This window comes from Chlorella variabilis, assembly GCF_000147415.1.
Source record: "Chlorella variabilis unplaced genomic scaffold CHLNCscaffold_7, whole genome shotgun sequence".
NCBI classification, from domain to species: Eukaryota; Viridiplantae; Chlorophyta; class Trebouxiophyceae; order Chlorellales; family Chlorellaceae; genus Chlorella; species Chlorella variabilis.
The window spans coordinates 1,231,949-1,252,988 of NW_005435081.1; the positions used below are offsets into that span (position 1 = coordinate 1,231,949).

The 21,040-nt window shown below is 68.0% G+C and overlaps 7 protein-coding genes across 7 annotated transcripts in view; 4 read left to right on the forward strand and 3 right to left on the reverse strand.

The window, feature by feature from the left end:
- Nucleotides 1-1,273, forward strand: part of CHLNCDRAFT_57527 (hypothetical protein) — a gene marked incomplete at its 5' end in the record, with an annotated part of 8,309 nt that extends 7,036 nt beyond the window's left edge. The window contains 3 exons of the mRNA XM_005848670.1: nucleotides 6-86; nucleotides 323-413; nucleotides 741-1,273. Coding sequence (XP_005848732.1) covers nucleotides 6-86; nucleotides 323-413; nucleotides 741-913 — 345 coding nt within the window. The 3' untranslated portion in view covers nucleotides 914-1,273. The remainder of the gene's footprint in view (nucleotides 1-5; nucleotides 87-322; nucleotides 414-740) is intronic.
- Nucleotides 1,274-2,768: 1,495 nt separating this feature from the next.
- On the forward strand, nucleotides 2,769-5,958 carry CHLNCDRAFT_51623 (hypothetical protein; the record flags this gene model as incomplete). The annotated part of the gene is made up of 6 exons (XM_005848671.1): nucleotides 2,769-2,871; nucleotides 3,015-3,102; nucleotides 4,259-4,310; nucleotides 4,452-4,973; nucleotides 5,139-5,294; nucleotides 5,941-5,958. 6 exons carry the CDS (start codon nucleotides 2,769-2,771, stop codon nucleotides 5,956-5,958), a joined length of 939 nt encoding a protein of 312 aa, XP_005848733.1.
- A 185-nt stretch (nucleotides 5,959-6,143) lies between these two features.
- CHLNCDRAFT_57528 (expressed protein) lies at nucleotides 6,144-9,920 on the reverse strand (the record flags this gene model as incomplete). The annotated part of the gene is made up of 10 exons (XM_005848879.1): nucleotides 6,144-6,622; nucleotides 6,823-6,924; nucleotides 7,063-7,470; nucleotides 7,600-7,827; nucleotides 8,020-8,382; nucleotides 8,586-8,669; nucleotides 8,846-8,944; nucleotides 9,158-9,241; nucleotides 9,363-9,524; nucleotides 9,681-9,920. The coding sequence occupies 10 exons, from the start codon at nucleotides 9,918-9,920 to the stop codon at nucleotides 6,539-6,541; spliced, it is 1,854 nt and encodes a 617-aa protein (XP_005848941.1). The 3' UTR covers nucleotides 6,144-6,538.
- Nucleotides 9,921-10,669: 749 nt separating this feature from the next.
- Nucleotides 10,670-14,196, forward strand: CHLNCDRAFT_57529 (expressed protein; the record flags this gene model as incomplete). The annotated part of the gene is made up of 10 exons (XM_005848672.1): nucleotides 10,670-11,141; nucleotides 11,302-11,358; nucleotides 11,534-11,632; nucleotides 11,854-11,937; nucleotides 12,151-12,324; nucleotides 12,514-12,702; nucleotides 12,908-13,135; nucleotides 13,274-13,675; nucleotides 13,839-13,940; nucleotides 14,080-14,196. Exons 1-10 carry the CDS (start codon nucleotides 10,695-10,697, stop codon nucleotides 14,194-14,196), a joined length of 1,899 nt encoding a protein of 632 aa, XP_005848734.1. The 5' UTR covers nucleotides 10,670-10,694.
- Nucleotides 14,197-14,711: 515 nt separating this feature from the next.
- On the reverse strand, nucleotides 14,712-16,804 carry CHLNCDRAFT_144422 (hypothetical protein; the record flags this gene model as incomplete). The annotated part of the gene is made up of 8 exons (XM_005848880.1): nucleotides 14,712-14,814; nucleotides 14,941-15,012; nucleotides 15,135-15,240; nucleotides 15,337-15,555; nucleotides 15,729-16,046; nucleotides 16,187-16,322; nucleotides 16,478-16,537; nucleotides 16,721-16,804. The coding sequence occupies 8 exons, from the start codon at nucleotides 16,802-16,804 to the stop codon at nucleotides 14,712-14,714; spliced, it is 1,098 nt and encodes a 365-aa protein (XP_005848942.1).
- A 671-nt stretch (nucleotides 16,805-17,475) lies between these two features.
- Nucleotides 17,476-19,778, forward strand: CHLNCDRAFT_144423 (hypothetical protein; the record flags this gene model as incomplete). The annotated part of the gene is made up of 7 exons (XM_005848673.1): nucleotides 17,476-17,551; nucleotides 17,711-17,820; nucleotides 17,984-18,129; nucleotides 18,313-18,517; nucleotides 18,708-18,826; nucleotides 19,035-19,169; nucleotides 19,358-19,778. The coding sequence occupies 7 exons, from the start codon at nucleotides 17,476-17,478 to the stop codon at nucleotides 19,776-19,778; spliced, it is 1,212 nt and encodes a 403-aa protein (XP_005848735.1).
- A 371-nt stretch (nucleotides 19,779-20,149) lies between these two features.
- CHLNCDRAFT_144424 (hypothetical protein) lies at nucleotides 20,150-20,997 on the reverse strand (the record flags this gene model as incomplete). The annotated part of the gene is made up of 4 exons (XM_005848881.1): nucleotides 20,150-20,214; nucleotides 20,337-20,445; nucleotides 20,621-20,729; nucleotides 20,828-20,997. 4 exons carry the CDS (start codon nucleotides 20,995-20,997, stop codon nucleotides 20,150-20,152), a joined length of 453 nt encoding a protein of 150 aa, XP_005848943.1.
- Between the last annotated feature and the right edge of the window lie 43 nt (nucleotides 20,998-21,040).

Below are 21,040 nucleotides of genomic sequence, written 5' to 3' on the forward strand. Positions count from 1 at the left end.
CGCAGGCCCTGCGCGACTCCTCCATGTCCGCCTACATGAGCAGCAAGAAGACGCTGGAGATCAACCCCACCAACGCCATCATGGAGGTGGGTCGTGTGGGGGTTTGGGGTGTGGTGTGCTCGTGTGTGGGGGGGGGCATGGCGCTGGCTGGCTGTGCACAGTCGGGCGCTGGCTGCAGCCGAGCCTGCTGCTGGCGGACGCTGCTGGCGCTGCCGCTGGCTGCTGCTAGGCCTCCCACACGCCCTGCTCCGCCCCGCCTCTGCTGCCACGAGGCTGTGCTGAACGCTGCCCCCTGCCTTGCCCCCCCCCACCCCGCCCGCAGGAGCTGCGCAAGCGGTCTGAGGCGGACAAGGGCGACAAGACGGTGAAGGACCTGGTGCAGCTGCTGTTCGACACCAGCCTGCTGGCCTCGGGTGGGTGCCTGCGGGTGGCTGCCGGTTGTGCGTGCGTGTGGGTGGGTGGGTGGTGGATGTGTGGCTGGGGGCTGGCGGCGGCACCACCGTGCGGAGCCCCACCCGTTGCTTCTCGCCGGGGCCCGCCTGCAACCCTTCCCTTTGCTCCTTTTGTCTCGCCTCGGCCTTCCCGCCTCTCCTTCCTTTGCCCCTGGTCCTTTCCTCACCCTGCGCTGTCTTCCCTCACCCTGCGCTGCCTTCCCTCACCTCCCTCCTTTCCTCACCTCCCTCCTTTCCTCACCTCCTCCTTTCCTCACCTCCTTTCCTCCCCTCCTTTCCTCCCCGCAGGCTTCTCCCTGGAGACCCCAACACCTTTGCCGGCCGCATCTACCGCATGGTCAAGCTGGGGCTGTCCATCGACGAGGACGTGGGCGGCGAGGAGGCGGCTGCCGAGGAGCTTCCGGAGCTGGAGGAGAATGTGGATGAGGGCAGCCGCATGGAGGAGGTGGACTAAGCCATAGGCTCAACATACCTGAGCCCCGCCGCCGCAGCAGCAGCTGCACGGCTCCGGCGTTGCCGCAACCGCGGTGGCGCCCGGGTGCACAGGCGGCTGGCTGCCCGCGGCCCTGGGTCGAGCTGCCCGCGCGGCCGAAACTCAAACCCTGAACACGCGCGGACACCTGGCTGCGTGACCGTTCAGCTGCCCGGGGCGCGCCCCGCCGCCCTCCTGTTACCTTGCTTTGCTTCTCACCACACGCATCCTCCTTGGCACGTTTCCTGTCAGTTTTTTAAGGGCTGGGCTCACATTCTAATGCCTGATCTGCTTCCGAGAACCCCAACCCCACCACCAAAAACATTTGATTGTAACGAAGAAACAGACACGCAAGCAGCGAGGGCGGGGATACTTCCTCAATCGGGGGCTGGAGGGCACACTGCACCCTCTCGCACACTTGTGTTGCCCTGTCAGACAGGCAGCTGCTCGATCAGATTGCAGCTTGAGCAGGAGCTGGCTGCGCGGCAGCAGCGCGCAGGCTGCTGCATACTGTGGTGCGACTCCACCGCCGCGGCTCCCCCGCTGCTAGCACTACGCGCCACCAGTGCCGGCCACCAGGTCGTCGGCTGCTGCTGCCAGCTCGAGCGCAAACGCCGTGTTAGCGCGGTCGGCGGGCGGCGGCAGGACGGACCCTGCGCCGCAGGGAGGGAGGAGAGGAGGGGGGGCGCGGTCAGCAGGCAGCAGCCGGCTCTGGGGTCCGCCCCAGACAGAGACCACAGCGGGGTAGGTGCATGCCAGCAGACTGTGCTCCAGCGCCGCTTGCCTGGCGGCAGCAGCGGCGGAGGGGGCGCGGGCATGGGGGCGGTCAGCGGCGGGGTGGAGGGGCCAAAGGGGTTGCCGCTGGCAGTACCGCCGGTACTGCTGCCGCTGGAGCCCTGGCTGCCCCAGGCAGGTGCCGCGCCGACTGCCAGGGAGGGAGGGGCCAGGCCAGCGGCCTTGAGACCCAGGTCTGGGGCGGCGGCAGCGGCGGCGGCGGCGGCAGGGGAAGAAAGCGCGCCACCGGTGCTGAGCGGCAGCGGCAGGGCCTCTGGGTCGGGAGAGGCGGCCATGAGCTCGACCAGCGGTACCGGCGGTACTGGCACCAGATAAGCGGGACCCGAGGTGAAGCCGGCCGCCTGCGGGCCGAGGTCTGGGGCAGCGCCGCCGCGCCGCCAGCTGGCGCCGTGGCGGCGGGAGGCGGGGCGCTGCCGCGGCCGCCGCGGCTGCCGCCGCCGCTGCCGCCGGAGCTGCTCAGAGGGCTGTAGGTGCTGCGCAGGTAGGGGCCCGCGGGGAGCTCCTCGGGCAGGCCTGGCGCGGAGCGAAGCATGGGCTCGTTGCGGGCGTGGCGCGGCAGGCCCAGGCCAGCAGACGGGGCAGGGGGCCAGCCTGCGGGTGGCGGCGGCGGCATCATTTCTGGTTCCACCGGTGGCAGCGCGGGCGGCAGCTGGATATGAGGCGTGGCCTGGGGGCTGGCAGCCTGCGCCTCGAGTGGCGGCAGCGCAGGCTCTTGCTCCAGAGGCGGAAGCGGCTCCATCTCCGACGCCCCGCCACCCCCACCACTGCCGCCGCCGCCGCCCCCGCTGGCGTCCTGCCCCGCCTCGGTCAGCCAGGAGCCCCCTGGCAGCGGCTGTGCAGCTGTGCCGCCGCCCAGCAGCTCGTCGGCCCACTCTGCGTTTTCCACGGATGGCGGGCGCGGCGGCAGCCGCTGCAGACCGCCCGGCCCGCCCTCGCCGGTGGCAGCTGCCAGCTCAGCGGCGGCGTCGGCCTCGCCCGCTGCCGCAGAGGCGGCCAGGGAGAGCTCGTCTGCGGCCTCTGCGACCGCCACCGCCGCCCTGGCAAATGCGATGGCCGCCGCAGCCTCCTCCACCACGCCGCTCCCCGGTCCTGCCGCCTCCACCGCCGCCTCTGCCTCCTCCGCGGCAGCCACCGCCTCCGCAGCAAACGCCAGTGCGGCCTCTGCTGCCACGGCGTCGGCGGCTGCCTCGGCCTCTGCCCTGGCAGCTGCAGTGGCAGCCGCCGCCCCTAACACTCGCTCCTCTGCCTCTGCTTCCTGTCCCTCCATGCCCCCCTCCCCGCCTGCCGCGGCAGAGGTGGAGGAGGGCACCTTGAGCAGCAGCGGCTCCTGCTCCTGCTCGCTGAGCTGGCGAGACAAGTAGTCCCGGGCGCTACCGCCTGCAGGTAGGCACGGCAGGGGCAGGCAGGCTAGCACTGCTCTGCGCGCTGCTGGCATGCCAAGTGCACAGGAACAAGCGGGGCGAGAGCAGAGGGAGGGGCAGGGGGTGCAGGACATGTGCGGCAGACTGCTGCTCCCTTGCCTGTCGCCGCAGAGGCCGGCGGGGGCACCGATGGCAGCCGGTCGTAGCCGGCTTCAACCCTCTCCTCCTCCTGCTGCTGCTGCTGCTCCAGCTCTCGGGCTGCCGCTCCCTCTGCGCCTGCCTCCTCCTCCTCCTCCTCCTCGGTCGCCGCAGCTGCTGTAGCGCGGGCCCCGCCAGCAGAAGGCGCCTTCTCTGGCGTGCCCACCCCAAGAAGCGAGCCGGGCTGAGCGCCAAAGGTAGACGGCATGGGAGGCGCAGGGTCGGTCGCAGGCTCGGCCGCAGCGTCGCCATGTTCGCGCCGCTCTGGCGTGCGGCGCGACGTCGTGCCGGCGCGCGGCACTGGCGGCAGCAGCCACACGGGCGTCAGGCGCTGCAGGGCAACGCGGGCCAGCGCCAGTTGCTCAGGCCTCACACTCGGCCCCTGCTGGGCGTCCAAGGCGGTCCCAGCTGCTGAGCGGCTCCCAGCCCATCTCACCCCAGCCACGCTGAGCGCCAGCCGCAGCGGGGCGCGCACGCAGAGTCCAAACCAGGCCGCCGCCAGCTTGTTGGCGGCGCCGAGGGTGGCGGCGGCCGCCAGGCCCCACGCCTCCGCTGCCAGCAGGCTGGCCTGGGCTGCCTCGTGGATGGACATGCTGAGCTTGGTGGTGATTAGAAACCGTGTGATAACTCAGTTCTGGCACAGGGTGTCTCAGAGAGGGGCCCGCCAGCCCCCCGGCCAGGCTGACGAGGCAGCTTCAGGCCAGGCGAGGGGGGCGGTAACCCGTCAGCGATTCGCTGCGGGGCCGCTCTCCGACGCGGCGGCCGCCTTGCAAGTTCTCCGTGTGACATGCATGCAGTACATGCGCTGGTGGCAGCAGCTGGGAAGCACCATCAGGTAGGGGAGCACAACCACATTCCAGGTGGAGGCGCGCTCGCAGGCGGGCGGCGTGGCGCGCGCGATGCGCCCTCTTTGCAGCCGCGCCTGAAAGCGGGGGCCTATCTCGCTGCTGGCTCGATCTGCCCCCTGCCCCACTCTGAAGCCTGTGGAGAGGTGATTGGCCTAGGCAAACGGTGCCGATCACGCACCTGGAAGTGAGTGAGTGAGTGAATAGCACCCGGAAGCGCCGAATGTGGTGCTGGCAACGCCCGCCTGCGAGCTGTATGTAGGCCACCCTGAGGCCGCCGCCTCAACTTGTTTGCCCTGCCCCGCCCGCGCCCCGCCGCCGCTCGCAGTCCGCTGCTCTGGCGATGGCAGCCTCGACCAATATCAATGCAGTTGTGAGGCGCCTGCGCGGCAGCAGCAGACGCAGCGAGATTGAAGCAGCCCGAAGCCTGGCTGATCTCTCTTCCAGCCAGGCCAGCAGCACAGCCAATGTAGCGGCAGGCGGTATCCCGGCGCTGGTGCAGTGCCTGGGCAGCGCTCGAAGCAGCGCGGCTTTGCTGGAGGCAGCAGCCTGGGCACTGAGCAATTTGGCAAGCGAAGGCCCAGACAACAAAGCAGCCATTGCTGCAGCCGGCGGCATTCCTTTCCTTGTAGAGCGCCTGCGCAGCAGCAGCAGCGATGCAGTGCATGCGGCCGCAGCCGCGGCGCTTGCTAATCTGTCTGCTGAGAGCCCCTGCCGCTGCACCGCCATTGTGGACGCAGGCGCCATTCCTGTGCTCCTGGGGCACCTGCGCAGCAGCTTGGACGAGACAGTGCAGGAGCGTGCAGCCATGGTGCTGCACAATTTAAGCATCGCCAACCCTGACAACAGCGTCGCCATTGTTGCAGCTGGCGGCGTCTCAGCCCTTGCAGCTCCTGCGCAGCAGCAACGAGACAGTGCAGGCCGAAGCAGCCGGGGCGCTCGTGAATCTGTGCGCTGACAGCCCCAGCAGCGACAGCACCATTGTGGAAGCAGTGGCATTCCTGTCCTGGTGCAGCTCCTGCGCAGCAGCAGCAGCGAGGTGGTTCATCAGCGAGCAGCCACAGCGCTCTTCAATTTGTCTGAGGACAGCCCCAGCAACAGCGCCGCCATTGCGGCAGCTGGAGGCATCCCTGCCTTACAGCTGCTGCACAGCAGCAGCGCAAGCGACGAGGTGCGGAAGGTTGCAGCTGATGTGCTGAGATTCCTGTCCAATGCCGGGCAGCCAGAGGCATCAGCGGCCAGTTCGAGTACAGAGGCAGGGAATGCGGCACACCCAGCAGCAGGAGCCGCATCCACAGCAGAGGCACCGGCAGCGGATGCAGCAGATGCAAGACTCAGCGCTGCCAGGGTGTGTGCAGCAGACGGGTGCGGCAACACGCACGGCCTGCGACGCTGCAGCAGGTAAGCAGTGTGCTGGGCTGGATGGGAAGAGATGCTGTCACGCAGCTTTAAGGCTGCCTGTGTCATGGGTCCACCCTGCCTGGCCGTCTCAGTGCTTCCATGCACCGCCCCGCCTGCATCCTGCTGCGCAGGTGCCGCGCCGTGAGGTACTGCAGCGAGGCCTGCTCCCACGCGCAATGGCGTGCCCACAAGCCAGAGTGCCGTCGGTTGCGTGCGGCTGCCGCTGCAGCGCAGCCCCAGTCGCAGCCCCTGGCGGTGCGTGGCAACTGCGTCAGCTGGCTGGCTGTTTCATTCTTGGGATCTATGTCTGTCGGCCATCTCCCCATTTGCGTGCAGCTCCGTTGGCGGCGTGACTTCCGTGGCGCCGTTGCAGCCCGTGACTCACTGCCCTGCCGGCTGTCCCCTGTTCCCTGCAGGGTTCAGATGGAGTGTAGGGGAGGCGGATCTCAAGCCTGGTCAGCCTGGCCAGCCAGCGCCAGCCGTACCGCCTGCGTTGAGGAGGAGGGCGAGGGGCACCTCACTGCTGTGCCAAGCACTGCTGTGCCAAGCAGTGCCGTCGCTGCGCCATACGGTCCTTTAGCGTTCAATTGATTCTTGATTCTATGATTCCCAGTGCTGTTTTATTGTTGCATGTATGGGGTTCAAAGAAAAAAAACAATGCCCATGTATGGGCAGGGTGTTGGGGCCCAGGAAAGGCAAGCGGCTGCGGGAAAAAGGTGCAAGGTTTTATCGGATTGACTGAGGTAGGAAATCAAATGCAAGCGCAACTTGGAAGGTTCCTCTACGAGCACTGCGCGTTCTCAGATGCGGCGCGGCAAGGCTTCAACAGAAGACGCAGAGGAAATGTGAAGCCCGGTGCGCGGGCGAGCGAGTGGCGCCTTCGGGAACCGAAGAGTGTACAAGGGGTCAGGGGAGCTGCACCAAAATCCAGTCTAAAGCTGGGAACAAGGATGTGCGGTGTGCCGGGGCGCCCAGCGGGCTGCAGTGCCTGGGCGCTGTGCAGCGCCGGGCGCCTCACCACGCCTGTGCAGGCACGCGCGAGTCTTGCATGTGGCTCACAAACGAGTCGAAGCCGTGGGAGCCGTTGGCCAGCGAGGCCTGCTGGCACCAGAGGGGCGGGAGCGGGTCAGGGAGGGGGCATGGCGCCGGCGCGGCACGGCACACCACCCTGCCTCACACGAGAAGCTGGGCAGGAGAGACGCGCGAAGCTGGGCAGGAGCGGCGAGCGGCGCCTGCGCCAGGCAGGTGGCACGGCCACGGCAACGGGCGGCGCTCCCCAGGCCGCTCCCGCGCCTCACCTGCGTCTGCTGCAGCTCCTCGCTCAGCTGCTGCACCTGCTGCTGCAGCCAGTACAGCTCCGCCTCCGCCCCCGCCCGCCTCGCCTGCTCCGCCTTGGCCTCCTGCCACAGCGGCAGCGGGCAGCAGCACAGTTGGCAGGCCAGGGCGGCAAGATGCAACACAAACCCTTCGTACGCGTGATGTGAGTCAACCACAAGTCGACACGCAAACAGCAGCGGCCCAGCCGATGCTCAGCCCACCTCTGTGGCGTTGGCGTATGCCTTCTCCAGCAGCTCTGCGCGGCTGCGCAGCGTGCTGAGCTCGGCGCTTGCCCCGCCTGCCCCGCTCGCCGCCCGCTCCAGCTCCTGGTTTGCGGCGCGCGCCCGCTCCAGCTCCGCAGCCAGCGCGCGCGCCTCCTTCTGCGCCGCGCTCAGCGCCGCCTGCATTCTGCGCTGCTGCCCCCGGAGCGACATGGCATCCTCCTGCGCAGTCTTCCACGCCTTCTCCACCAGAGCGTTGCGGCCGTGGGACATGCTGAGCAGCGCCTTGGCCGCCGCCGCATCCTTCTGCGCCGCATTCAGCTCGGCAGACAGCGCGGACGCCTCCTCCTGCGCCCGGCTCAGCGCGGCCTCCAGCTTGCGCTGCTGCTTGCGCAGCTGGGCGGCGTCCTGCGGGGCGGCGTAGATCAAGGGCAGGCAATGAGGCTAGACACAAGCGAGGCCTGCAGCTGCTGCTTTACAACAGCCCACGATTCAGGGCCCGCGCATGGCTGGGCGCCTGCCCCAGCACCAGCACACCTGTGCCTCCATCATGGAAGCGGCATACGACTTCTCCAGCATCGCGGTGCGGCTGCGCAGGGCCTCCAGCTGCGAGTTGGCTGCCGCCGTCTCGCGCTGCGCCTCCTCCAGCCGCGCCGCCAGCGCCCGAGTGTCCTCCAGCTGCGCCGCCAGCGCCCGCGCCTCCTGCTGCGCCTGCGCCAGCTCGTCCTGCAGGCTGCGCTTCTCGCTGCGCAGCTGGCTGGCCTCCTGCGGGGGGCAGGCGGGGCACGGACAGGGACGTGTGAGACAGCCAGGCAGGGGATGGTAGCCTGGCTGGCTGCCTCCAGCCAAAACAGCCTCTGGCACAGAGGCACCGTGTGGGCATCTGTTCACACGTGGCGAGCGAAAAAACTCCTGGAAAGCAAACCCGGCGCCCCCAAGGCCCAGCGCCGCTCCCACCTCTGCCGCCTTCTTCCAGGCCTCCTCCAGCATGCCCGTGCGGTCCTGCAGCGTGGCCAGCTCTGCCCGCGCGGCGGCGGCAACCGCCTGCGCCTCCTCCGCCTCCGCCGCCAGCGCCGCCGCCGACGCCTCCGCCTGCCGCAGCTCGCCCTGCAGCCAGCTGTTGTCCTGCTGCAGGGCCTTGGCATCCTCGGCCGCCTGCAGCGCGCCAGCCCACGCCTTCTCCACCAGCTGGACGCGGCTCTGCGACACGGCCAGCTGGGCGTTGGCGTCAGCCACCTCCCGCCGCGCCTCCTCCAGCCGCACCGCCAGCTCCGCCGCCTTGTCCTGCAGCTGCCGGTACGCCTTCTGCATCGACACGGCCTGCAGGTGACACGAGGTGCAGGGGCGGTGAACTGGTGAACCAACGGCCAGCAGGAGCAGCGCGGGCAGGCAAGACCAGCAGGTGCAGCAGCGCGGCTGTTCCGAACGGCGGCACATGCAGGCAGGCCGGAGGCACATGCAGCGGGGCAGCACCAGCACAAGACAGGAAAAGCAGACAGCACGGCGCAAGGCGGCTGGCGCACCTCTTCCTCGAGCTCGCCGGCTGCCAGCTGCACGCGCTGCCGGTCTCGCGCCTCCACCTCCGCTCGCGACCCCCAGCCCGCTGCCTGCAGGTGCAAGGCATGCGCCCAGGGGCAGGCTGCTGGGCGGCTGGCACATCCTGAGGCCGCCGGCAGCCACACTGAGGCTGTTTCTCAGCAGCTTTTGGGGCTGCTGTCCACACGGTCCTTCCGGTGCCAGGCTTGACAGATGCCTAGCTCCACACCGCCTGCCACCCACCCACCTGCTGCTGCGCGTGCGCCAGCCTGCCCTGCTGGTGAGCCTGGTGCTGCGACTCGCCAGACGCCCCGCCCTGCAGGCTGCCCCAGGCATCCTGGAACTCCTGCAGGGGCGGAGGGGTTGGTGGTGTGCAGGGTGCAAGACTCTCCAGATGCGGCAGCCATCAGGTGCCGGGCAGCCAGCGCCAATCCAACAAGCTAGTCCATCAGCCAGCCTGTCACCCATCCGCTAAGCTGCACAGCTGCTGGCATGGCAGCCGCAGCGGCGCAGCCATACGCAGCACGCAGGGGCTGCAGTGGGGGCGGCGGCCTCTCACCGAGGACTTGCTCTTCATCTGAAGCGCCAGCAGCGCCAACTCCTCCCGTTGCAGATTCTGCAGCGCCTGCACCTCCACGCGCAGCTGCACACAGAACACAGCAGGCACAGCAGATCGGCATGGCGGGCAGAAGCATGCTCCACATAACAGCAGCGACCTGGTGGCAGGCTTGCCCGCAGGTTTGGCAGCAGGCCCAGCCGCGCACCTTGGCCAGGCGCTCCCGCTGCTTCTCCTGGGCCTGGCGGGCTCGCACGTTGGTGGCGACTGCCAGGGCGGTGGTGGTTGCCGCAGCCCCGCCCAGCAGCGGCACGACTATGGCCGAGGGGTCAGCGGCTGTGGCCTCCGCTGCCGCCGTTGCCGCCACCGCCTGCACCTTGGGATGCCAGGGATGACGAGCAGCACTCAATTCTGGATGGCCCATGTGGTGGGTGCGAGAGATGCAAGCGGACAGGCCTGCTGCCAGAATGCCACGGCCGTTGGAGAGGCGCCGGCGCCGGCAGGCATTCCTCCTGTGGCGACCCACCTGGTGTCCCGTTGCGACACAGCCAGCTGCCAGAATGCCTGCCGCCGCCCTCAGCAGAGGAGACGCCCTCTGGGGTGGCTCAGGAGGCTGCTGCTCCGCTGAACAGCCATCCTTGGTGGAGCGGACTGGAGCACCTCCCCGGCAGGCTGCGCGCCGGTTGTGAGGCCTAGTGGCCGCTGGCTGACGCACTGAAGCCCGCCCCGCGCTGCACACCCAGGCGCGCTGCTGCTGCAGCACCATGACTTCTGTGCCTGCTGGCTTGTTTGTGGATCAGTTGGGATATGCAACGCCTTTGCTGGTTGTGTAATTGGCCCGCAGCCTGCTGCAAAGGCTGGCCAGGCGGCAGCCCGGTGGCCATGTCTACCACTCTGAGAAAAGCTGGCGTAGAATCGCTGGTTTCGGAGCTGCGCGTCGTGCATTCGCGATGCCCTGGGATGCAGTGGATTGAGAAAGACACTAGCTTTGGGCCCTCTGAGTGAGAGCAGGCATCACATGTGTTGGCATGCGGAAGTTGGGACTGCCGAGCACAGAGGGAATTGCCTGCCACGCTTCAAGGCTGCACAGGGCAGGAAACATATGTCCCTGCAACAAAGCGCAGCAGATGATCAGATGCGGGTCGCTGGGGGTAGAGGCTGTCGGCGGTCGAGCGGTTGACCTCGCTGACTGCACAGAGCGCCCCGACTAACATGGCGTGCTCCACGACAATGGGCAGCTGGGGTGTGTCTGTGTCGAACATGGCCCCGGCGGATGAGAAAGCCGCCCTCTGACGGGATGCAAAGGGCGCTGAGCGCTGCCACCGCCCGCCACTGACGGCTGCGGTGCGCCCTCTCCCTCGCGACCAAACGATGGTCTGCTGGTATCTCCGACTGTCGCTGCAACTTGGCAAACACACTGTTTCGTATGCTGTGCTGTGCCATGCATGGCGCGACTTTGCGGAGGGCACGCATACTTGAGGCCAACGGCCCGCTGCATGCTGTGCATTTGGGCCCCAGTGCCGCTTGCAGCCGCGGAGCCATGCAGAGGAGCGCCCTGCAGATGACCCAGCCAGCTGCTGCGCCCCTCTCGGGCGCCGCAGTGCGACAAGCGCCCCGGCTGCAGAGCAGGCGCCTGCCCGGCCGGCCGGGCGTTGCCCGTGCGGCCAGCTCCGCCGACAGCCAGGAAACCGGCGAGCCCAACGGGGGCCTGAACACTACTTTTTCGGCCCTGGCAGCGGCCGGCGTGGCCGCAATGGCGGCCGGCGTAGTGCAGACGGGCGTGGTGCCTGCAGCTCTGCCGCCCCAGGTGCTGTCGACGGCGGCGCAGGTGGCGCAGGCCTCGGTACAGAATGCGGTGCCGCTGCTGGGCGGAACGGCCGTTGCCACCAGCGCAGCGGCCGTGGCGACCACGGCCAGCGCCAAGCGCGAGAGGGGGCAGCAGCGGGTGCGGCTGGAGCAGCTGAAGAAGGAGGTGGCGGCGCTGCAGGTGAGGTTCCGCGGGTGCTGCGAGGCGGGAGGGCTGCTGATGGATGCCCTTGCCGTATGCAGAGCACAGTCCTGCAGAGCACAGGCACACCGTGCAGGGCGGCTCTTCCTCAACAAGGGCGCCAGCACGCCTCTGCCCTGCCGCTCTCCTTGACCCGCAGGACCTCCAGCAGCAGGAGCTGGCGCTGCTGCAGCTGCAGATGAACGCCAAGGCGCAGGCAAGGCGGCAGCGGCCGCGTGCCTGACGGCTCCTACAGCGGCATGGCCATGCGGCACGACTGCCCTTCACCTGCCTTGCCCCTCACTTGCTCCTGCTGCTTGCCCCGAGCTGGCCCTTGGATGACCCATGCGCCACACCTGCCCTGCCCTGCCCTGCCTCTTGGTGTGCTGCAGGAGTTCATGTCTGCCTTCCAGGTGCTCCAGGACGACCTCAGCCGCGAGGCAGAGGGGCGGCTGGAAGTGGAGAGCCAGCTGGTGGCGGCGCAGCAAAAGGTGCGGGCGGGGCAAGGGCTGTTGGGGTGTTCTGTATGGTGTTTGGTCAGGTGCTGGTGGTTGGCTGGCGAAGAAGCGGGGTGACTGCATGGACCCATGAGCATCAATGTGCCGAGTGCACAGGGGCTGGTGTTGGAGCACCGAGGTAGCCGCTGTGTGTGTGCTGACGACGTGCCGCTGCCTGCCTCAGCACCTGCCTGCCTCCCGACCTGTCGCCGCAGGCGGCCAGCCTGGAGGCGCGGGTGGATGCGGAGGTCCGCGAGCGCCAGCGCCTGCAGCAGGCGGCCAACAGGATGGAGTCGGAGGTGTGTTTTGTGTGTAGTGGCGGTGTGGTGGTGTGGGGCTCACAACACGCCATCAGCTGCCGCGGCCCCATCGCCGCGGCCGGCCTCGCCTGCTGGCCGTCGATGCCTGGCCAGCCATTTTGCCCTACTCTCCGACACCCCTTTGGGTGCGCCCTGTGCGGATGTTCTGCACTGCGCGTTTGCACACACCGCCTGCTGTGCACATGCGTGCAGGCGGCGCTGAACCGGCGCGAGTACCTGCAGCTGGAGGACCAGGCCGCGGCGCTGCAGGCGCAGCTGCAGGCGGCACACCGCGAGGTGGCCGACGCCCACGCGCTGCTGGAGGCCACCAACAGCCGCAGCGAGGTGCTGGAGCAGGCGTGGAATGAGGCGCTGCAGGCCTCCAAGGTGAGGCCGGGGCTGGGCGAGGCCTGCGTGTGTTCTTCCTGCTTCTCTGTGTGGGGGAGTGTATGCTGTGGTCACTATGGTGGGGGACGTGCGGTCCACGGTAGCATGAAGAGAGGCTTTGGTGCTCGGCCGCATTGGATGCTGCTGCTTCATGCCCTCCTCCCTCCCGGGGCGCCCCTCTGCCTGCAGGACGCGCAGCTGGCGGCGGCCGACAGCCGCAGCCTGGAGCTGGCGCTGGCGCGGGCGCAGGAGGATGCCGCCTACCTCAACACGCAGCTGGAGCAGTCGCAGCACGAGGCGGCGGAGGCCAGCGCGGCGCTGGCGGCCGCGCGGGGCCGCACCGCGATGCTGGAGAAGGCGTATGCTCAGGCCAATGAGGTGCGGAACCAGCAGGAGCACGGCCGCCCTGGTGCCGTCCCTCGCGCGCTGCCGCTGCTGCTGCCACAGCTGGCCGCCCGTCGGCGGGCGTTGCCCTTGCGTTCTGCAACGCTGCGCACTTGCCGCGTCTGCTTGCTTGCTGCACAGCATCTGCGCAGTACACCGCAATCGCCTTGCCTGGCCTGCACCTCCACCCGGCCTACAGGAGGCCAGCCAGCTGCGCAGCGACAAGCGCAGCCTCGAGAGCGCCCTGACCCAGGCGCAGCAGGAGGCGCGGGCGCTGGCGGCGCAGCTGGAGGAGGCGCAGGCTCTCGGCACGCAGCTGGAGGAGGCGCAGCGGGGCACGGCTGATGCCTATGCTCTGCTGGACTCCCTGCGCAGCCGCACCGCGATGCTGGAGAAGTCTTATGCCGCTTCCATGATGGAGGCACAGGTGTGTGTGGTGAAGTGTGTGCAGGAGGCCAGGGGCGCTGGTCTGCTGCATGGTGGCCCACGGCCGTGCCCAGTGCAAAGCTGGAGCCACTCTTTGGTTTTCTGAATGCTCGCTCCTGGCCGCCTCGTCCACCTGCAGGACGCCGCCCAGCTGCGCAAGCAGCAGCGCAAGCTGGAGGCCGCGCTGAGCCGGGCGCAGGAGGAGGCGTCTGCGCTGTCTGCTGAGCTGAACGCGGCGCAGAAGGACGCGGCGGCGGCCAAGGCGCTGCTCAGCATGTCCCACGGCCGCAACGCTCTGGTTGAGAAGGCGTGGAAGACTGCGCAGGAGGATGCCATGTCGCTCCGGGGGCAGCAGCGCAGAATGCAAGCGGCGCTGAGCGCGGCGCAGAAGGAGGCGCGCGCGCTGGCTGCGGAGCTGGAGCGGGCGCGTGCTGTGGGCCAGCTGGAGGCGGCGTACGGCTCCTCCGCCGAGCACTCGGAGCTCGGCACGCTCCGCAGCCGTACCTCCATGCTGGAGAAGGCATACGCCAGTGCCACAGAGGTGGGCTTTGCTGCTGGGCGCACCACCTGCTGCCGTGCCGCTGCACTTGTTGGCTTCTGGCCGGCTGGCCTGACATGGAGGCTGTGCATCGCAGCTGCAGCAGCAGCTCTGTGCCTGCAGTTGCCAACAGCCGGCTGCTGTGATGCCTGCCCTCGCTATGCAGGAGGCCAAGGCGGAGCAGGCGAGGCGGGTGGAAGCTGAGCGGCAGCTGGAGTGGTCCAAGCGCGAGGTGCAGCACCTGACCTGGGAGCTGGAGGGGGCGCAGGTGCGCCCAGCACAAGCTGCCCTCCCGACCCTGCCTGCTGGGAAGGACAGGACGGCTACCTGCTGCATGCAGGCTGCGTCAGGCTGTGCTCTAGAAGTGCCAATTCAACATGTTTCCTGCGTGCTGCGCCGTGCTGCAGGCCTCCATCGCCACCAGCGCTGCCGGCGTGGAGACGATTGTGGCGCAGCTGCCCGAGGTGGTGGGGCGGTGGCAGGACGGCACGCCTCGCGAGCTGGCGCACCTGCGCAACTTCTAGCTCCCGTTCCTTTTTCTGCGTCCTGCCCCAGCAGCATTTGCTGGGCAGCCAGCAGCTTGCACCTTTCAGCACTGAGTATAGAGTGACAGGCAGAGTACTACAGCCGTTCAGATTAATACAGACCTCATCGGGTCGTCCCCCAGTTCATTGCTAGGCAGAATGTTTTCGTTTTTTTACTTGGCCTGAGAGTAGGCTGTTCCGTTGCCCATGTGCATATGTATGCCCGCTCCGTTGGAGAGCAGCTTGTATCGCGCTGAACGCTTTGCGCCGTTGTAAACTACCTGCTGCTTGCTGCACCTGTCGAGCTCCCACAAGAGGCAGATAGCTTGCTGCACGCGGTCCCTAAGGCTTGCTCATCTGTTGGGAGGGACATCGCCTCAGCCAGAGCTGCGCCCCTCTGGCCCTCCCAAGGCTAGGCATCAGGAAGATGAGCAGGCATGTCTCTCCTCCCCCTTGCATGTGCTGCCATGAGCATGCAATCTTTATTACAAGGCTGGGCCGGCAAATCGGGTACGTCACTGGTGCGCCTGGCCACGCTGCCGCCGCTCCAGCTCCTTGCACAGCCCGTGCAGCGACCGCACCTCGACTGTGCTGGCCTGGCTGCGCAGCAGCAGCGACCTTCAGCAGGGGAACAGGACGGCAGGCAGTGGGTCAGGACAGATGGCGGCGCTCCCTGCAGGCCTCAAAGGAACCACCAAGGCTAGCTGTTTTCTGCAGCAGAACAGGCCCCGGGCACCCCCTCACCTGACGTGCCCCATGAGCCGCTTCTTGCGCCCGTGGTTGCTCTTGTCGCCGCCCCCGATGCTCTCCTCGGCGCTGGGGCAGGATGGGGGGGGGGAATATCTTTCCGCTGCAGTCTCCTGGAACCAGACGTGCTTCTTCCTCTGCAAGGCGGCGCTCCGCCAAGTCGGAAGGATGCAAATCCAACCCCCACACACCTGATTCCGGCTGCTTCCAGCAGCGCCGCCACCCGCAGCAGGAGGGACTCCAGCTCGGCCTGGCTGGCCACCTGCAGCGCCTGCTGCCGCCGCCACCGCGTGCGCTCTGCACGAGGGGCGCAGCAACAGGCTGGCTGGGGTGCAACGCGACAATGCACCAATCGCTGCCTCAAACAGCAGGCGGAAGCGTCAGGAAGCTCACCGTCTTCAAACAGGCTGCCACCAGCTGCGAGTGCCTGGGCCACTGCCGAGGGTCCCAGCGCCGGCGCGCCAAAGGCCCCTGGAAGCTGCTGCTGCTCCTGCTGCTGCCGCTGCTCTTGCGCCTGCTCCGCCAGCAGCAGGCGCTGCTGCTGGATGTCAAACAGCTGAGCCAGCACCACCGCCACTGCATGGGACAGGTTCAGGCTGGGCTGGCTGCGCCCTGCAGGAAGGCAGACAACGACATGTCAACACCATGCCTCAATTTCAATGCTGCCTGGCCAGGCTTGGCCCATGACGACCAGACGGAGGAGGCCAGGAGCAGCAATCCATGAAGAGCTGGAGGCAGGTCACCCCAAGCAGGGCAAGCAGCATGGCAGCGAGTCAGGGTCCCACCTGTGGGTATGGAGCACGCGTGGCTGCACAGCAGCAGCTCGCTTTCTAGCAGCCCGCTCTCCTCTCGCCCAAACACCAGCGCCACGGGTCCGGCAGGAGCCGCCGCCCCCGCCGCGGCCGTGCCTGCCGTGCCACTGGCTGCCGGCTGCCCTGCTCCTGGTGGTGTTGCTGCTTGGCGTTCTCCCTGCTGCGCGGCTGCCTGCTGCTGAGGGTCGCCCAGCAGCGCTGGCACCGCTGCCGGGAAGCGGGCTAAGAGCTGGGGCAGGGAGGCGTGCACCACCCGCCCTGCTCCCGACCTCCGCGTGAACCCTATGCTCCCTGCAGCGCCAGCGCCAGGGCCGGGCAGATGGGGGCATCAAGCCAGCACGCGAACTGACCGGCAGACAGCCGGCGTGTGGCTGAGGCTGGCATGCAGCCCAAACATCTCGCCATCCAGGCAGCCCACACATGCCGCGCACCCGAGCAGTCTGCCAGCGCATCCGCCAGGGTGGGCACGAGCCGCATGCTGTGCATGACGTGGCTGTTGCAGGAGGTCACCTCCACCTCGCCGCAGCGCGCATCGCAGCGCGCGTCCACCACCACGACGTCGTGCGCCTGCTGGGGTGGGCAGCAGGCAAGACGTGCACAGCATGCATCAAAGCAGGTGCAGGGAAGGCTTCCCCCGAGGGGTGCCGAGCTGGTGGCACGGGAGGGAGGTGTAGGACGCAAGCAGGAGGCCTTATGCAGTGTATGATTAGGGTGCAGCACACCTCAAAGTTTTCGGCCGCCCGCAGCACGGCGCCGATGTTGGCGGGAGTCTTGGGGCTCACCTGGGAGCGGCGGCGGCGCAGCAGAAGAATGGGAGTAGGTGGGGTGGGGCCACAGGGGAAAGGCGTGGAGGCAAATGCGCATCGGGCTGCCAGCAATGGTGGCAGGTGGAGGCTCCCAGCCAACCTCCCAGCCATGCGGTTCCATCGTTGCACACCCGCCACCTCGGTGCCAACCAAACTCACCAGCACCACCCGCACTCCCGTGAGCAGCAGCGGCAGCTCGCTGCATAGCGGGGGCGACTCCGCCTGAGACGTCGCTCCCTGCATGGCCTGATGTGGCTGCTGCTGGGCGGCTCCAGCGTTCGCCCCGGCCGTGCGTGGCGGCGCCGCCACCGCCGCCAGTGGGCGCCGCCCCGCGCAGCTGCTCCAAGGCTGCTGCAACTGTGTCGTCCGCTGCATCGGTCTGCTGCCGCAGTGAGGCACGGACCTGCAGCCTGTTGGGCTGGCTGGGTGGGAGATGGCGGTCCCCATTTGCGGCAGCGTAGGTCTCTGAGCCGGGTGGCACAGCCGAGTGATGCAAATTACCCCACCAAAGCTTCTGGTATTCGCAGATTGGGCTGCAAGACAACCGACACTGCAGCCCAGACCACTCGGAGGACAACAGGAAGGCACACTTCAGTGCACCTTTTCCTGCTGTCTTTCCGATCTCAGCATTCCACACAACAGTGCCATCCATCTGCCCTTTGCCCGTGCGCTGCGTGTGGCATACCACCAAACGACTCCCCAGTGGCGGGCCCACTGCGGCGCTGTTTCTAGGTGCAGAAAGCATCTGTAGCTGTGCAGACCGCGAGCTGGGACATACTGAGTTGACCAGAGCGCAACGCGATCGATCGGCAGCTATAGCAGCGTGTGGCCTCCCTGCGGCCTCACGGGCGGGCTGCCAGAGCCCGTGGCATTAGTGGCGCCGAGGGAGTGCAGCCGGCGGCAGGGTGGGCAGGATGAACGCCGTCGCCAACCGCTGCGCTGACCGCCTGCCGGCCAACTGCAGCGTGTCGCGGCTGGCAGTGTTTGTAGGTGCGGCTCGCGGCAGGCCTTGTCAACGCTCGCATGCACCAGCCTCATGAACTAGTGAATCGGCTGCAGTACCTGTCATGCCTTGTGGGCTGTGGCAGCTTGTGCAGCTCGTTGCGCGACCCTGCTTCCTCGCTGCCCACCCCCCGCCGTGCCCTGCAGCCCTGGTCACCTGCATCGTGCTGGTGTCGCTGACGTTTGATGCCGACAGGATCGAGGGGCTGCTGGTGTGGGTGCAGGACAACAAGCGAGAGGGCAGCGTGCTGTTCCTGGTGCGCCGCCGACACGCCCCGCGTTCACTTCCGGCTGCCTGCAGTTGGCAAGCCGTGGGGTCTGCCTGCTGCTGTGCCGCACGCTGCAGCTGGGGTTGCTTGCATCACGTCCTCGGCCCTTGCCTCTCATCCCACCGTCCTTGCCCCCTGCCCCGACCCGCAGCTGGTGTACACGGTGGGGGTGGTGCTCATGTTCCCGGCCATGGTGATGGCGATGGCGGCGGGCGCCGTGTTTGGCATGCTGTGGGGCACGCTGCTCGTCTGGCTGGGCAGCAGCGTGGGCCAGACGCTGGCCTTCATCGTTGGAAGGTGTGCCGGGGCGGCCGGGAGTGCTGAATCCTGCGCGGCAGGAGGCCGGGCAGCCAAGGGCCGTGGCCGTGTCTTGTGTAGCGGCCGCTTACTTTCGTGCTCGTGCCGCGCGCTGCAGCTGAACCAACCTGCTGGCCTCCCTCCCTGCTGTACTGCCCCTTGTGTACCTCTGCTGTACTGCAGGTACCTGCTGCGTGAGCTGGTGGTGCAGTACCTCACCCGCCAGTTCCCCAAGTGGACCGCCATAGACAAGGCGCTGGAGAGCGAGGGGTGGAAGCTGGTCACCCTGCTGCGCCTCAGCCCCATCGCGCCCTGGAATGTCCTCAACTACGCGCTCAGCGTGACGGCGGTGCCGCTGGCGGCCTACGTGGCGGCGTCCACGCTGGCGGTGAGGCGGGCCGCCTGGCTGGCTGGGGTGGAGGGCAGGGGCCGGGCTGGCAGGCTGGTGGGGCAGATGGGCAGGCGCTGTCGCTTGACGAGCAGCAAGCTGATATTCCACGCTTGCTGGCCCTCCTTCACCTGTCGCGTCCCGCTCCAACACACGCCCTGCCGCGTGCCGCCAACTGCCGCCGCCGCAGATCCTGCCCTACCTGCTGCTGTTTGTCTACTTTGGCTCGCTGGCCCGCAACCTGGCCGACATCTTCACGGGGCGGGCGGGGCTGGGCACCAACACCACCATCGCTATGGCCGCCATCAGGTGCGACCCACAGTTGGGGCTGGCAGCTGGGGCTGGCGGCTGGCAGCTGGCATGGCGAGCGTGGCGATTATGGCGCAGTGCGGTGCACACTCACCCTTGTACCATGCATGCATGCACGCCGCCGCCACCGTGCCTGGTGGTTGTTGACGTCCTCGCCGTGCGTCACCTCCGTGCCGCGCCTGCCTGCGGCTGCCGTTCCCCCCTGCAGCGGCGTGCTGATGGTGGTGATTGTGGCCTACACCACCCACATCTCGCGCAAGGCCATCAGCAGCGCGCTGCTGACCAGCGGCGACGAGCAGACGGTGGAGATGGCGGCGGACCCGGATGTGGCGGAGCTGCTCAGGTGCGGCGGGCAGCGCTGCGGGTGCAGGGTTTTTTTAGTTGCGAGCCTGAGCGGCTGGCGCTGTGGGGGCAGAGGTCACGCTGCGGGGCCGGCCTGCCTGCCTGCCTGGTCAGCAGAGCATGCTTCTTCCGGGAGTGTTGGCAAGCCGACCGTCCGCGCTGCGGCGTGCCCCCGCCGCCCCGCTGCAGGGTGAACAGCGGCGACATGCAGGCGGCGGCGGAGCACATGGCGTCTCCCCTGGGGTCGGGCCGCACCAGCCTGCAGCACCACGCGTCCCCCTTCAGCGGCGGCGGCTCGCCGCGCACCGACGGCGTGGAGCTGTCGGCGGTGCTGGTGGGCGGCGGCGTCAAGCCGGGCAGCTCGCCGCCGCCGCTGAGCTTTGAGCAGCAGCACCTGCTGGCCAAGAAGAACACGCCCGCCACGGCGGCGGAGCGGGCGCTGCTACTGGACCGGCTGCAGCAGCAGGAAGCCGGGGGCGGCTCCTCGGCCGCAGGCGTCAGCAAGGTGCACCAGCGCGCCAGCGCAACAGGCGGCCCGCCCAGCGGCACCTCCCCGCTCGGCGGCCCGGCGGCGGCCAGGAACCGCCTCTCCAGCGTGTCTGCTGTCTGAGCTGGTTTGCCACCCTTGACGGCTCGCTCCTAGCTCAGCCTCTGCCCTTGACGGTGCACGCCTGCCCAGATTTTGTGCGTGCACCCCGCAGCCCCCAATTTTGTCCCACACACTTGAGCGTTGCCGCCTCTTTGAATCCAACCAAATTGCTGCCTATTCATTCCGACTTGATCTTGTTTGCCTGCCGTGACGCACATGGCGACACTGATTGTGTATCAACCGCACTGGCAGGGCAGGAGCAGGAGGGAGAGGAGGAGCAGGAGCGGGGACGGGGAAGCAGAGCAGAGGGGAGCATGGCAGACAAAACTGGTACGGGGATGGTACATGCGTGGGTAGCGCGGGGCAAGCTGCTGGCGGCGGTCCAGCGCTCATCATGCCAGCGCGCTCTGCGCCAGCGCCTGGTTCAGGTCGTCTCTGTCAATCTCCCCGTAGGCAGCTGCACACATGAACAGGATCGGCAGCCGAATGTCGGCAGGTTGGATTGATTGAGTTGACTGTCTGGACGTGGAGGCCAGACTGCGCTGCCGCTGCAGCACATAGCCGCCACCGGCGCCTCACCTGCGCACTGCACTTGCAGCCGCTCCTCATGCTCCTTGACCGCCACCGTGAATGCGGCGTACGTCTCGTCACTGGCGGCATCGGCAGGGATGCCCGCCCGGCGCTGAAGCTGCAGGTGGGGCGGTGCAGGCAGGTCAAACGGTGCAGCAGGTGGGGCCTCAAACCGCATGCATGGTATGTACATGTATGGTACTATGTACATGTATGGTACTATGTACATGTATGTGATGCAGCTGCTGTTGCCACCTTGCAGTGCAGCGAGGCGCTCGGCAGCCTGGCCTCACCTTGCGCAGCTGCTCGGTGTTGGCCACCAGCCCGTGTTTGACCGCATCCACCAGCTCCTGCTTGGCCTGTAGCACCTGCTGGCACTCCTCTTGCAGCGCCGGCAGCTCCCTGCAAAGGGAAAGGATAGCAAAAGATCAGTGAAGGCAAGGAAGGCAGTCGCACCGCCGCCGCCGCCGCCGCCGCCGCCACCGCCGCCGCCGCCGCACCTGCGCAGCTTGTTGAGGCGGGTGAGCACCGACAGCATGTTGATCTCGCCATTGCGGCATTTTCGGCTGAACTCCTCCTCCAGCCGGTTGGTGATGAACTCGAGCTCGGCTTGGGCCCTCTCCAAGCTGGCCACGAGCCCCTCTGCGGCCGCTGGGGTGAGCGCTGCCATTGCGTGTGCTTGCTGTCGGAGGAGCAGACGGGAAACAAAGGGG